Source organism: Engystomops pustulosus, chromosome 1 (genome assembly GCF_040894005.1).
Source record: "Engystomops pustulosus chromosome 1, aEngPut4.maternal, whole genome shotgun sequence".
Classification (NCBI taxonomy): Eukaryota; Metazoa; Chordata; class Amphibia; order Anura; family Leptodactylidae; genus Engystomops; species Engystomops pustulosus.
The window spans coordinates 242,357,726-242,374,288 of record NC_092411.1 but is presented as its reverse complement, the minus strand read 5'-3'; the positions used below and the strand labels follow the sequence as shown (position 1 = coordinate 242,374,288).

Sequence of the window (16,563 nt, the reverse complement as noted above, 5' to 3'; positions counted from 1 at the left end):
ATCCGTAGTTGTCAACAAGAACGTAGATGGGATTTGGAGACATCACACACTATTGGAAATTAGTGTCAGCTTTTTAACCCTTGTGATCGAGCAGTGGTGGCATCAGCACACACAGGAAAGTCTCAAGCTGACCATAAGTCCTGGTAATAAAGACTGAATGTGTCTAACAGCCCTAACTAAAAATAAGGCATCACTTTCGATGGTATTAGGATATAGAGTACGGTACTATAATGCATATTTGCACATTTTTTCAATTCATCAAAATCTTGATAAAAGTTAAATATAATCGTAGAATATACCAATGAGTAATGTATTAAACAAATGTATTACCGTAATTTATGGATGGACAACTTTTTTTTAAAAAAATTCTTACTTACATGATCCCCTTATTGTCCTTGGCGTCTATAACATCTACCGGCGTCTTGGCTAAACTTTTTTTTTTTAGACCATTCCTAATGATATGATTTTTGTTTCTTTTTTTTTTTTTTCTCTTTGAGCTACTCCAAGATGGCATTATTTAAGGTGTTTTTTTTCTTCTTTTTTTTTTTTTTTTTTTTAGGAAATATTTACACCTTTTACCCAAAATATAGATTATACAGGCAGTCCCTGGGTTACATATAAATAGGTTCTGTATAAGTCGAAACTGTATACTTTATCATTGTAACCCCAGGCAAATTTTTTATTAATTCACATGGGTAAAGTGGGTAGAGTTCTTGTTGGCTAAAGTTACTGTTTGATGGTAGAAAGGTTCCGGCCTCAGGATCTGGGGCTTCTATGGAGAATATTTCCATAAGTTTGTTTCCTAGGGGAATTGAAGTACTGCCCTTTTGCTCGGTCCATGGGTTGCTAGATATTATTACTGATCTTTGTTAGTAGTACATGCATTGACAATGGTTAACAGTATGTTCTCTATGACATGCCTGACAAAAACACATGAACACCTTAACATGAACTGACCTGAAAGAATTGCTGTTGCTGTGGGTGGGGGTTATTCTTGGCAGTGGGAACTGTTTACCCAGGAGTCCCATACTTTCCGGAATGTTTGCTATCTTAGATTCTTGGTGTGCTATCACTTTTTCATATCTGGTGTTTATTTGTCTACAGACCTCCTCTTTACTACATTGCCTCCTTCCAATGCCTGGTAATTACCAGTTTGGTTGTAATTTGGCTGGGAGAACATCCATGTTTATAAGTAGAATCGCTGTCTCTGGCAGGAGGGATATGCGTGTACCAGATAGGTTTGTTAATACAGCTGAAGTATTTTCCCATAGGGTTTTTATCACCGGGCAGAGCCATAGTGTGTGTACGAGTGTTCCTCTATTGCCTTAATTCCTCCAACACATGGGGTAGGATGTCGGAATATAGTTTGTGTATTCTTGTTTGGGAAAAGTACCAGCACATGTGCGATTTTGCAATAGCTTCCCTGTGAGTTGCGCATCTTAGGTGTGTGTTGGCTATCTGGTTCGCTTTCATCCACTGCTCCTCAGTAAACGACGAATTAAGGTCTTGTTCCCACTGTGTCATATGATGTAGTTTGTAGGACCCCCCCCCCCCCCCCCCAGCATACCGTATAGGTTTTATATCCCCCTTTGAATAGTTCTTCCTTGGTTAAGAAGCTGTAGTAGTTTTTTTTTGTTAACCCTGTGAATTGGAGTTTTTGTTTGTTGCATAAAATTCCATATTCGTAAGTAGAGTTTGGTTTTCTTAAGTAGGGGACCACCTGTATTAGACAAAAAGGTCTGGTTTACCCAGAAAGTATAGTGCAGAGTATGAAATATATAATAGGTAATCAAAAACCCAATTCTTTTTATTACCTTCTCAAGCTTTTGAGCAGAAACCTATATGTGACCATATGTTTCCATGTAATTCAAGGAACTACATCAGATGTTCTTCAGAAAGCTGAGGTACCTCTACAATCAACTACCGAATGTCAAAAAAGTTATTCTACCGAGGCAATAAGCAATAAGGTCCTTTGCGCAGGGTACAAACATGGCCAGATTGATTCATGCAAGGTATGTCGGCTATAAGGATAGAAGGGCTTTTCAGGTTAAAACAAATGTTCTCCAGTGTGGTGGGGGTCCAAAAGCCTAGCATTTAGGTTGCATTTATGCTTTGAGACTTTAGAATACAACCTACCTAACAGACACTTAATAGACACTATAGCACTACATTACCTCTTACCTCTACTAGACAGACTCCTCTATAGGGTAGTCTATAGAATTTACCACTGACAAACATGCTCTATAATATTTGTAGAGTATAGTGTGTATACTCAAATACAGATCTATTAGTTTTTAACAAGAACATGGAGATGGGCTGCACAACAAAAGCAATTACAAGCCAAATGTCAAGTTAATTTTCACTACAACTGTTCTTACACTTTGCTTCATTTAAACCGTTCAAAAACTGCTCTTATTTTTACATATTTTTGTATCTTAAGGGAGATTCCGGCGGTCCTCTGGCTTGTATAGTTGACAAGACGTGGTATTTAACTGGAATTACAAGCTGGGGTGAGGGCTGCGCTCGTCCTGACAAGCCAGGAGTTTACACTAAAGTCACAGAATTAACAGACTGGATTGTAAAAAATACACAAATGTAAGTGGTTTAATCTTTAATCTGTTTTATATTGGTTATTTTAAATTCTTACAGTACATCCCAGTTGACTCTTTCAATTTTACACATACAGGGAACCTATCAGCCTGAAAGTTCATAGCAGTCTGCATGAAATGTGTTACAGTGCACATATTATATATGGTGTCCTACTCGGAAAGGTAGAATATTATAGAGCAGGATCAGCTGAGCATATTGTACATGGTCTCCTATCAGCAGGAAGCAAGTTATAGAGAATGAGGATCTAAGCTTTGGTCTACTGGTTCTGCCCAAGAGGGATGATATTACTGATGTGGGATGACTCTCAAAGTTTTGATAAAAACTCTTTCAGAATGTATTATTTCCCCCATTTTTCACATCATATCAGGTTTGTGGTTCGGTGAGCTACAGGAGATGCAGGCAGTTTAAGAAAATGGTGGGAATTGTATTTTTTTCTTCCAAACTACCCTGGAGATTTATAAGAAGTCTCTTAGAGTAGAACTGTTCTAGTTTCCCAAAGCAACCAATAAGAGCTCAACTTTCATTTTCCCATATCTGTTCATAAAACTAAAGATTAACTCTGATTGGTTTCCATGGGCAACTAGAACCTTTCTAACTCAAACTTATAATACATCTCCACCATAATGCCTTTCACTGATTTTGGATCTAGGGTTTCAGCTACAATTAGAAAATTTACAAACAATTTGGAAGATATTTGTTAAAGAAACTGTTCAGACCCGTTGTATTCAGGATCTTCCCATAGAATATTTTTCTAATATTTTACTAATTATCAGACATCACTTTCAGCATCTTTTGCATTTAAATTTTTTTTTTCTTTGCTAAAGCTAAAAGAGAACACAGGATTTTTTTTTATTAGTTCCAGTACCTGACAGGCTCCCTTCATAAAGTTCTTTTAAAAATTATTTAAACTCCTGTAAAATAACTGCAGACATGTGAAACCATTTCTTTTTCAGAGTAATCTAAGAAGTAGTGTGGTTCAAGACTTCAAATTCAACTTCCAAGTCCTTTACTTATTCGACAAGTGGCAACAACTGCAACAGCGAACTGGCAATAAACTCAAACTTCAATCATTCTCCACAATTTTTCGTTTTTGCCTTCTAAGTTAAGTCGTATTAGTCTGGAATATTAACAAACGTGATAAGAGTCTGTAACCATCTATTCCAAATGTTCTATGTAGATGCTGTCATCGAATAGCATACTAATACATAGTGGTTAGGGATTCCGTGTCTCACAGGAGAACTCAATGGGTCTAATTTTTTTTTTTTGTTTGGAAAGAGGTAACATGTTTCTTGAAGTTGGATACAACAGGGGGTTCTATAACATTTACAGTATGTTCTCAATAGGTCTTAAAGGAAAAGTAATGCAGACAATGAATTTCCCACACACTTGCAGAAATTGTTGTGTGACACAGAAAATAAACTAATTAATCATTTCATTTTTCTGTCTTTGCTTTGGGTCATTTTTTTCTTTTTACATTTAAGTCTATGGGCTTGCGAAAATCTATAAGAGACCCACAGTTAAAAACTACATGTAAATCTACATTTAAACTGTGCATAAAAATTTTGTATTTTGTGCTGATTTACATGTGTTTTCCATGAATTATGAGTCCTTAGATCCTTGCAGATGTGATTGCTGGGGCGCAATGATAGGCTTCAGCAGCTGCTGGGACTGGAAGTAGGGGAACCTGGGTCACCACTATAATGGGCAGTGTCCCAGTCTGCATCAGCCCCTCAACAATACTTCTCGTCTGGTGACCTAAGAGAACTGTTTACCCCAGGTGGATTATTTGACTGGCTAGCAAAATCTTCTTCCAGTGATACTAGTCATCTGGGGGCATGTCACTGACCACTGAGTATCTGTTGTTATCCATAGAATTTACCGTGAATGGTTCTGCCCAGACAGAAGTTAAGGACAATAACAATCTGATTTTCAGCTTCTATTTTGCAGTTTGTTGAAAAATAGATAAACATTGGGGTCCGTCCCCCCCCCCGTCGATATCAATGGACTTGCAATCGTGTCCGTTAATATCTATCTTCCATCTGACTTTCCATTATTTGAGCAGATATTAAGAATAAATGTCATTTTTAGCTGGTGACAAGTTTCAATAGTCAATATTGTGCTGATTTAAAAATGTCTTTGTCAGCATTCTGAATAATTTCAGTAGTTTATAATAGTTAAATTCACATTACCTGGCTCCCTGCCAGCAGCATGTGGTGAGTCCTGGGGATGGGAGGGATGGCTGCAGCCTTTGTGTGCCTGTATCTCCTCATGCATTCTTCCTCTCCTCCACACCATCCCCTTCCCTGCCTGCTAAATGCACATGAAAGGATATAGGGAGGGGTGGGGAAGTTGCTGGTGCGCCCTATGCATGTTGCTGGATTGGCGGCCATAGCTGTGGTTGGTCAGGGGGCACCTGGCTAGTAGCAAGGGGGTGTCAATTTGGTGTATTGACTGCACATCCAGTAATATGGATGCACCCAAACCCCAGAACTTAATTATTAAAATAAATTAAGTTATTTAAAATTATTAGCATAATTTGAAAAGTTGATTTTAGAAGGAAAGAGGCCAAGGATAACAAATATAAGAATATATATATATATATATATATATATATATATATATATATATATATATATATATATAATATACTACAGTCACAGTGCTGGGATCTATGAGTAATTTTCCCTGGTTTATCAAGATGGATTTGAATGATAGATTTTGTTTAAAGATTCATGAACTCTGTTGAATCTGTGCCTCTTTTTTAATCTTACAACATTCTTTGCAATGATAATCAGTAAATATCAGTAACCAGACAATCTTCATTCATTAAAATTAATTAAATTAATTAACTAAGAAAAAATTCACTGATGTGATAAGTAACTGAGGTTCATTTACGGTCCTCATTACCTGCTTCTAATCAACCAAACATCAAACATTTCCAGTGTCACAAAACATTTCTGGACTGACAAGTAATGCAGCACAACAGAGAGAATAGAATACATAATTCCATAGAAAACAATGAACGGCAGCTAGGAATCCAGAACGTTTCTTCATAGGAATAGCTGCAAGGGATTTCAAAGGTTTTGGTAACAAATGAAGGGAACTAGAAGAATGTGTGAGCTGTACCCTAGGGAGGAGAGAAAGAATGTGTCTGTTATATAAAGAAGCATGATAGTGTATGGAAATGCTCTAATAGTATTGAGGCACAGTGAGATCTGATGGATATAACTATACACCGGTATTAGTTGCAAAAAGGGTTTAAGTCCTATCAAAATTGCAATAGGTGAAAAGAGTCTGAGTAATTTAAAGACCTGCAAATATAGACATGGAAGCCAACTCTGAGGTGGCAGATCTATTAATACATGGGCCCTGCCTGATTAGTGAACTAGTCTCTCCCCCTAAGTTCCTGCATGATTACATTATGGGCAGTGAGGTGACTCAGTGGTTAGCATTACAGCCTTGCAGTGCTGGGGTCCTGGGTACAAGTCCCATCCAGGTCCACATCTGCAAATAGTTTGTATGTTCTCTCTGTGTTTGTGTGGGTTTCCTCCGGTTTCCTCCGGTTTCCTCCCACACTCCAAGGACATACTAGGAGGCCGATTAAATTGGGAGTGATCTGAAAGGAATTATTATTATTTTGGAAGCTGAAAAGAATCTTGGTACATAATTCACACTTTAGGGATGGCTATACAAGGTGCAGAGGGATCAGTCAATCCCTGGTTCTTATGCCTGAGGAGCCATAACAGTATTCTGCCACATACAGTATATAGGTGTTGGTATTATAATTAGCATATGGTGCAGTAAGTGGGGGGTGCGTTATGGATATTGCCTTCAGGCTGAGCAGTTTCAATGTTAGGTAAGTGAGGTAGTCTTTTCTCTAGTTTACTCTAAAGTTATGCAAGAATTAGATATGGGTCAGAAAAAATTTGATTAATTTGACATAACACAAGATATTGCTATAGGAATTTCCCCTGGGTTGCATAGTCCTGCTCCAAATGGCATAGCTGTAAATTGTGTTGGCATTCTGAGGATGCTGATACAAGTTACAGCATGTACCATATACACAGCATACATGAGAATTGGCATTTGACACTGTACCTCATAGACGCCTGATGGGTAAAATTAGGGCTATTGGTTTGGCAGAAATAATTTGCAATTGGATTGAGAACTGGCTGAAGGATCTTATCAAGAGAGTTGTGGTCAATGATTCCTACTCGGAATGGTCACCAGTCCACTACTTGGTCCACTACTATTTAATATATTTATTAATGTTACAGAGGTTGGAATTAATAGCACTGTGTCTATTTTTGCAGATGACACCAAACTGTGTAGTGTAATATGTGTCTGTGGAAGATGTTCATAGGCTGCAGGTTGACTTGGACAAACTGAATGTTTGGTCATCCACTTGGCAAATTAGGTTTAATGTAGATAAATGTAAGGTGATGCACCTGGGGGCTAATTATCCAAAGCAAAATATGTCCTTGCGGGAGTAAATCAGGGAGAGTCCCTTGTTGAGAAGGACCTGAGGGTACTAGTTGATCATAAATTGAATAACAGCATGTGATGTCAATCAGCTGCCTCTAAGGCCAGTAGGATCTTGTCATGTATCAAAAGTGGTATGGACTCTCGTGATAGGGATATAATATTACCACTGTACAAGACATTGGTTTGGCCTCACCTGGAATATGCTGTCCAGTTTTGGGCACCGTTCCATAAAAAGGATGCCCTGGAGATGGAGAGGGTACAACAAAGAGCCACAAAAATGATAAGGGGTATGGAGGGTCTCAGTTATGAGGAAAGATTAAAGCAACTAGATTTATTTAGTCTGGAAAAGAGACGGCTACGAGGGGACATGATTAATTTATTTAAATATCGTAGTAAGTTGTTTCAGATTAAATCAGATCAAAATATGAGGGGGGCACTGTCTCCGTTTGGAGAAATCAAGGTTTAATCACCAGAGGCGACAGGGCTTGTTTACTGCGAGAACTGTCAATCTGTGGAATAGTCTGCCTCAGATGCTGGTCACAGCAGGGACAGCATAGAGCAGTGATGGTGAACCTTTTAGCGGCCAAGTGTCCAAATTGCAACCCGAAACCCCCCTTATTTATTGCAAGGTGCCAACCAAAAATTCAAGCTCCCTGTTCTTCAACAATGTTCGATCATATTGGCCTCCTGAGGACAAGATGGAAAAATTGCATAATTTTAGCTTCTTTCCAGTGTCGCTCTGTACACAGAAAATTGTGGGCCCAGCAGAAGGTCTTCCAAAAGATAATTCAGCCCTGTCTACTCATTCCCCCTCTTTCTACATACCCAAGTAGCAAAGTAAGTATCACTTAAATATGTGACTGAAAGCAGTATCTTTTAAGTTGCTTGGAACTGCAGGAAGATTTTTTGAGTCCTGTCTGGTGCGCTGGGGTGATGGCCCGGGTGCCCACAGAAAGGGCTCTGAGTGCCGCCTCTGGCACCCGTGCCATAGGTTCGCCACCACTGGCATAGAGCTTCAAGAAGGGTCTGGATGTTTTTTTACACCTAAATAACATTGATGGTTATGTTATATAGAATTGTTTCCCCTAAATCCCTTCCTCATGGAATCCCTTCCCTTCCTTGGTTGAACTTGATGGACAAGTGTCTTTTTTCAACCGTATAAAATATGATACTATGAATAAGCTTCTTTACTCCAAAGTCGTCATTACATCACACATCATTTTGACATTTTTTCACTTCACCCTTTGTAGGGCTGACCATAACATTTTACCCGTTTTAACCATCTGGCAAAATGACGAACTTTCCAACTGAATTTGGCAAGTACATAATCTTTAACAAAGCGTTAGGGATGGTGAGCTATCCACAAGCTTTTTAAATATATATTATGTCTTGAACACTAATTGAATTATAATCTGTAATGTTCTTAGAAAATGGATGATACACGATGCACTTTATCACAGCATATTTCTGTATACTAGCACTATGCATTAAATGTTTTTTACATATATATTATCATATTTGTATAATACCAAAATAACATATTAATGAGGGCTGATATGACTGATTTCTTTGTCAATATACACATTACACATATGTCCACTTCCTACCCTAATCACTTGGCTTGAAAAAGACTCATGTAGAGCCGAAAGGTTGCTGTACTATATGCTATAGAATAAAGAGGACTGTCACAAACCCCACTCACCGGAGTCCAAACACGGGATGCACTTCTGATGCGTCCTGATGCTAATTCCTACTCTTCTAGAACACAGCACACCCAGTCAACTCAATTATCAGGGAAACCAAACACATCTGAATCCCAGACACTATACCCCAAGCTCACACAGCACAGTCTATGCACAACCACACTATGTACCCCCCTACCACTTATGTGCCTATGGAACATTAATGCACAGAGCCACTCTGCACCCCGATAAAGTCACCTGTTCACACCTTGTCACAGCTGCCACCACTTGTAATTATGGCTTACAAGAAGCCCACACCAGGAACACACACACACACCCAGATGCACAATTTTCTAGATGCCGTAAAGAACACCTGGACCCACACTGCCTATAGCTACTGCTAGCCCACAGACACTCACTGCCTATAGCTACTGCTAGCCCACAGACACTCACTGCCTATAGCTACTGTTCAGGGCTGCATCTGCCATGAGGCAAGATGAAAATCTCGCCTCAGGCAGCAGAAGGCAGAGCCCTTTAAAGAGCATTGAAATTTGCCGCTGTAATGTGGACGAGTCGGCGCCCATTGACGCCCGAATCGCCCACCAGATAAATCGCACCTGTCTCTCTTTTTTTTTTTTTACAGTTGGGGGTCTATATACATTTATATAGGGCTGGATTCTTTGATACTGGGGGGGGGGGGGACTTCTATATATATTGCAATGGAGCTGGATACTGTATACACTGGGGGAGGTCTGCATATATTTATATGGGTCTGGATTCCGTTTATACTGGGGGGGGGGCATATATTTAATTTATATTTTATTTATATGGGGCTGGATACTGCAGATATTTTTATGGGTCTTGATCCTGTTTATACTGGGAGGGGGGCTGTATATATCAATATGTAGCCATATTCTGTATATACTATAGGGGGTCTTGAGTTTTTATTCCACCATAGTGACCATGCAACGTTTCACCTTATCAATAAAGGCATTTTCAAGCATTCAGAGTGAACAACTGAGTGGTTTATATAGAGGGTGAGTTAATCACCACAACATGTGTGCATAAGTGACATCATAATTACTTCCTTAAAAACAGAGTTTCCGTGAATTTCTCTGAATGCTTGAAAATGCCTTTATTGATAAGGTGAAACGTTGCATGGTCACTATGGTGGAATAAAAACTCAAGATTTTTTTCACTATATGGAGTGCTGCTTCATCGCTGTTTTCATTACCGTGGTGGGTTGTGTCTAAACCCGTTTGGAAGATTTTTGCACCCAACTTTACCCCTTGCACGGTGCTGCTCCACACCTGATTCTTTGTCTACTATAGGGGGTCTATATTAATAAATTAGGTGTGTTGTGTGGATATATAATTGATTGGCGTGTTTTGCATGCTATAATTCCAGTAGAATATGTATGTTTAAAATATATATATACACATACAGGCAGTCCCCGGGTTACGTACAAGATAGGTTATGTATGTTTGTTCTTAAATTTGTATGTAAGTCGGAACTGTATATTTTACAATTGTAACCCCAGACAAATTTTTTTGGTCTCTTTGACAATTGGATTTTAAAAATGTCATTGTCATAAGAATCAGGATTAACAATAAAGCTTCATTGCAGAGACCTGTGATAACTGTTATAGCTGTTTATTGTAGCCTAGGGCAAAATTACATTAAATTACCAACATCCAGAGGTCCGTTTCTAACTAGGGGTCGTATGTTAAGTAGGGGACCACCTGTATTTAATGAAGGGATCTTTTATATGTGTGGGAGCGTGTGGGCAGTTGTGCTCTGAGGGTATATATTATTTAGGAGCACAGTGTTGTTATCCAGGTGACTTTATTCTGTAAGTGACTGTGATATTTTTAGGGACACCGGGTGGAGATGAGCTGCACGGCTCTGAAGACATCTGGGCGTGAATTCAGCATTGATATATCATGGATTGAAGAACCTGGAATAAGGTCCTACTGATGGAAGAGATTGTCATCTACAGTCATGGCCAAAAGTTTTGAGAATGACACAAATATTATTTTTTCACATGATCTGTTGCCCTCTGGTTTTTATGTGTGTTTGTCAGATGTTTTTATCGCATACAGAAATACAAGTGCAATCATATTATAAGTAACAAAAGCTTTTATTGACAGTTAGAATGAGTTAATGCAGCAAGTCAATATTTGCAGTGTTGTCCCCTCTTCTTCAGGACCTCTGCAATTCTCCCTGGCAGCTCTCAATCAACTTTTGGACCAAATCCTGACTGATAGCAGTCCATCAATGCTTGCATTTTGTCACAATTTGTTGGTTTTTGTTTGTCCACCCGTCTCTTGATGATTGACCACAAGTTCTCAATGGCATTAAGATCTGAGGAGTTTCCAGGCCATGGATCCAAAATCTCTATGTTTTTTTCCCTGAGCCATTTCCATCATGCTGGAAAAGGCATGGTTGATCATCAAACTGCTCTTGGACGGTTGGGAGAAGTTGCTCTTGGATGACATTCTGGTACCATTCCGTATTCATGCATTTGTTTTTAGGAAAGACTGTGAGAATGCCGATTCCCTTGTCTGAGAAGCAACCCCACACATGAATGGTTGCAAGATGCTTTACAGTTGGCATGAGACAAGACTGGTGGTATCGCTCACCTTGTCTTCTCCAAACAAGCTGTTTTCCAGATGTTCCAAACAATCGGAAAGGGGATTTATCAGAGAAAATGACTTTACCCCAGTCCTCAGCAGTCCACTCCCTGTACCTTTTGCAGAATATCAGTCTGTCCCTGATGTTTTTTTCTGGAGAGAAGTGGCTTCTTTGCTCTCCTCCTTGACACCAGGCCTTGCTCCAAGAGTCTCCGCCTCACAGTGCGTGCAGATGCACTCACACCTGCCTGCTGCCATTCCTGAGCAAGTTCTGCACTGCTGGTAGCCCAGACCGGAAGCTGAAACACTTTTAAGAGATCCTGGTGCTTGCTGGTCCTTCTTGGGCACCCTGGAGCCTTTTTGGGCAACAATGGAACCTCTCTCCTTGAATTCCTTTATGATGCGATAGGTTGTTGACTGAGGTGCAATATCTCTAGCTGCGATACCCTGTTAGGCCAGTTTTGTGCAGTGCAATGATGACTGCACGTGTTTCTTTAGAGATAACCATGGTTAACAGAAGAGAAACAATGATGCCAAGCACCAGCCTCTTTTTAAAGTGTCCAGTGGTGTGATTCTTACTTAATCATGACAGATTGATCTCCAGCCCTGTCCTCATCAACACCCATACCTGTGTTACAGGAGCAATCACTGAAACAATGTTAGCTGCTCCTTTTAAGGCAGGCCTGCAATGAAGTTGAAATGTGTTTTGGGGGAAAAAGTTCATTTTCTAGGCAAATATTGACTTTCCATTTAATTGCTGTTAAGCTGATCACTCTTTATAACATTCTGGAGTATATGCAAATTGCCATTATAAAACCTGATGCAGTAGACTTACTCAAGTATGTTGTTAGGTTGCAACACAAATTACTGTATGTAACTTTATTGTTTTGTTAAAATAAATTAAAAAAATACTTAAAAAAAAACAAACATTTGTATCATTCTCAAAACTTTTGGGCATAACTTTAGGTGCCATACACCTCTATAGGGGCCATGATCTGGTCACAAATTTTGTGGTCAGATCCCGACCCCATAAATCTTATATGCATGAGGCCTAACTATAGGAAGAGGATTTGAACAGGAATAAGGAAATAAGATAATATTAACTGAAAAATGTTCATTAAAAAATAATTTAAAGAATGATAGAAAGAAGGAAAATATTCAGCTGCACCACTCAGAAACTCTGGGTGCACATGATGAATTTGATAGATCCTTAATGTATAAAAATAAACAAAATGGCAGCACACAGAAAACAAATTATACAAAAAAAGCCTTTGTCAAGCGATATAGATAAATCTATCTATATAGAAACCCTGGGTCGGGCGGACATGAAAGCTAGCGTCCCGCAATTTGACTTGTGATACAGTATGTGCACTTTTAATTGACTCTTGTGAGTATGATGAACTTAAATAAATGTTAACTTTGTTGGAACGTACCACACCATCTGCCTGCATATTTTCTTCCAGCTACAATATAATTAAAGGAGGATAATGAGAGTGCGATGGTGCTAGTATGAATGGTGACATACTTTCAGCAGGAGAAACCGAGTATTGGTGACGTTCATCAGTGGTTAAAGATGGAATAACGAGGAAGAAGAGTAATATTGGGAGCTCCGGTCATAGGGAAATAATTTTCTCTATTTCTGTGGACTTTTTCTAACACTGTGTGGACCGGTCTTATACCGTGAGTAGCTAAGGGGAAAACTGTGCACCACAAATAACTGTGTTTCTGTGCTATTTAACAGAATTGGCAGCTGGCCAGCGCCAATTAGCGGCAAGCTGGCCCTTTAAATGTTACAGAGCCGCGCCAAGCCGCAGGAGATGCCGCTGGAACTCAGCGAGGTAAGTGAGGCAGAGGGGCACACGGAGGCACATGAGTGTGCCTGTAACCTGAGACTTGGGTCACAGGGGCACCTGTGACATGCATCTATATCCTGGTGATGTCGGAAACCAATACAGTACAGTACTTCTTTAACACATTTCTGACCAGACCTTATAACCTCTTTTTATTGTGCAATACTTTAAAAGCGTTACAAAAGCCGTAATAAAAGCCCAGAATATTTTTTTTTGTATATATATTTTTTTCTGTTTTCAAACTAACACAAAATTACCATTATAAAATAATTGCCTGGTGTGTGACGATCATTTTGATATATAATGGCCCACATTTATTAAAAAGTTTGCACCAGTTTTCTTTCTGAATTTGCACTGAAAAGAATGCGCAGACTGCTTGCACATGTGTTTATAAAGTGTCTGTGCCAGTTTTGTGTTGCGGCTGCAATGTATCTCCCGCGGCACAAAATTCTGCACCTGAAGGAACGTTCCGCTGCACAGACGGACATTGCGCCACATTTACTACTGCAACTCAACAGAATTGTTAAAGGTGCACTAAAAAATACTTCCCGAGCAGTACAGGCCAGTATTCAATAATTTAGAGCACCCTGCATATTAATGAGGCAAACTGTGCATAATAAAGTGTATGCTGTCTGGCGACTATGGCAATGTTTTTTTATAGTTTAAAATTTCTTTTTTTTTAAAATTTATTGGTAAATATTAATGTTTATTCTCAAATATAAGACCCCTTAAATAAAAGACCCCTGAGGGATATTTCCACATTTTGTTTTTTTTCTTTTTCTTCATCTGTACTGTACTCGGTCAAATCAAACCAAGCAGCTCTGATTAATCCCTGTGGACCTGGCAATCTCATAACCATCTATAGAGCCGGCTCTGCTATTCACTGAATCGACCTACTTCAGTGCTATGCAGTGTCTGACAGCTGGAGACCTGGACCTGCTTCCACGATTAACATCGGAGCATGAGAAACTTTAGCAACATTGAGAGATGTCACTGCAGACTCAGGACCAGCTCCCACCAGTAGTGGATTGTAACATAGGCTGTTCGGGCAGTAGAATGGGGCCCAAACCTTGTAGGGCGTTACCAGCCCACTCAGACCACCCACCAAATTTTTATACTGAGAAAGACCTGCAGCCCATGGAATCCTTTTACATCTGTTCTTGAGTTCAATACACGTGTACACAAGAGCAATTTCAAGACCTTTGAAGGTCCTCCTAAAGCAGCAGAAAGGATTCATCCTCCATTTCCCAGAAGGCTTGATTTTAGTAGCATATGTAGGAAGAGACTTCCAGACTTGAAGGGGCTGTAATATTCATACAAACCAGGGCCCATGGCAGTCTTAATCCACCCCTTTTAGTCATTGGGCGGACAGGGGCTAGTCACTATGTATGCCTCAATTTCAGTAAAGTGAATGCTAGTTTTGAAATAGTAACTGCATCATTTTTACAAGAAGCAGTCACTAACCAGATAACAGAGATAAAGTTGTGTGTTGGAGCAGCTTTTTAGGATATAGGGGCACACTTACTAAGGGCCGTGCGCCAGTTTTCGGCCAGACTTTGCACATTAAGGAGTATTTAAGAAGTGTCTGTGTCACATTTGTGTCGACCGCTACCATTTTGTTTCGCAGCTACACTATGCTTCACGTAACACATTTCTGCACTGAAGGTGGCGTTTCGGTGCTCAGTTGGACCGTGTACCACATTTTCCAACAGAACTGTGTTGCATGCCCCATGTTAAAGGTGCACCAAAAAATAGTGGTGCACTCTGTCAGGGCAGTGCAGGTAGCGCTAGATTCATGAAGAACGTGCGCCAGAAGTCCACAATCTGGCACCCTCTGCACACTACAAGGCAAACTGCACATAGTATACACTGCACTGTTCTTAGTAAATGTGCCCCATAGAGCAGAATGGTAATGGGGATCCCACAGTTGTTCTATATATGTACAATATTTATATTCAGTATGTGCAGCATGCGCGCCACCTTAGACAGTAAGGAGTTAGTGTGCAGTTATAAAAGTAGTTTCCCTAATGCTGTAAATTAATATTTGGCCCAAAGTTGTGGATCTGTACTTAAATCTTAAAGAAATCATATTAAACACTAGATTCCTCTTTACAGAATTTGTTTGTAAAAATTATGCATTCTCAATTACACTGCACAGTATACAGGCAGTCCCCTACTTAAGGACACCCGACTTACAGACAACCCATAGTTACAGACAGACCCCTCTGACCTCTATAAGGTGTCTGTAATGAAGCTTTATAGATCATCCTTGGTCCCATTACAGCAAAAAATGTTTAAACTCCAATTGTGACTGGGGCCAAATTTTTTTTGTCTGGATCTACAATTATAAAATATACAGTTTCGACTTACATACAAATTCAACTTAAGAACAAACCTCCGGACCCTATCTTGTACGTAACCCGGGGACTTCCTGTATTGATAACTATGACAAATTTAAGCATTGTGGAGCAATATTCCATTTTACCAGGAGGTGGCAGTAGTCCACATATAAAGTGTTGTGTCTTCTAATAACTGGAATTTTTTTTTTTGTCTATGATATACCGTAGCAATTATTTTGTAGCTCTCATCTCTGCAAGATTATTTCATGTATTACACGTGTAATTTCCATGGACCTGCAGTCATTTCACTGCTGCTCAGTAGTTTTTATCTGGCAAATTGATTTTTTTTTGAAATTGTAGCATTTCTTTAATCTGTAGTGCACACGTTTCTAAATTCAATTAAGAGGATGTTTATTGTAATTTTTTGTATGAAAGGATACTCTAGCATATGATCCGCTCATAGACACAGGGCTTATGAGTTAAATGTTCCTGAGTAATATTAAAGTGCCGTGACACTGAGTCCTCCCATGTCATTAGCGTCTCTTTCACAAATCTTTTGCATAGGTAGTAAAAAAATACATCAAAGGACATAGATTTGCTTAGTATCTATTGGATTTTGCTATATTTTTAGCTTAATGGTTTGTATGAATTTTCATGTTTTTCACTTGGTCGAAGTATTTTAAGAATACGGATTTTAAAAAATTCTAAATTCATTTAACCAACTGCTTTCAAATAACAGTCAATGTAGAATGTTCAATGGGCCAGTATGTAAACACTATCTACTTCTATGTATATAAAATACATACAGTACCTGTATTAAAAAGATCAATCGGTTTCACCAGATGTCCCCTGGAGGAATGGAGGGAGTTAAAAAAAAAAATAATAATGTGCACTCAACTTTCTCTGTCTCCTCGTTCTTATGTTGCAGATCCCAAACTCACAGTTAATAGGGCTCATTTACTAAG

At 39.2% G+C, this 16,563-nt stretch overlaps 1 protein-coding gene across 2 annotated transcripts in view; it reads left to right on the top strand.

The window, feature by feature from the left end:
* LOC140076081 (plasma kallikrein-like) overlaps positions 1-4,042 on the top strand; it is a 30,177-nt gene extending 26,135 nt beyond the window's left edge. The window contains exons 14-16 of one of the 2 annotated variants that reach the window (XM_072122594.1): positions 1,873-2,012; positions 2,441-2,595; positions 3,564-4,042. In XM_072122594.1, the coding sequence (XP_071978695.1) occupies positions 1,873-2,012; positions 2,441-2,595; positions 3,564-3,573 (305 nt within the window). In that variant the 3' untranslated portion in view covers positions 3,574-4,042. Of the gene's footprint in view, positions 1-1,872; positions 2,013-2,440; positions 2,600-3,563 lie in introns of those variants that run through there. The other variant, XM_072122599.1, reaches the window with a different exon arrangement.
* The last annotated feature ends 12,521 nt before the right edge of the window (positions 4,043-16,563 follow it).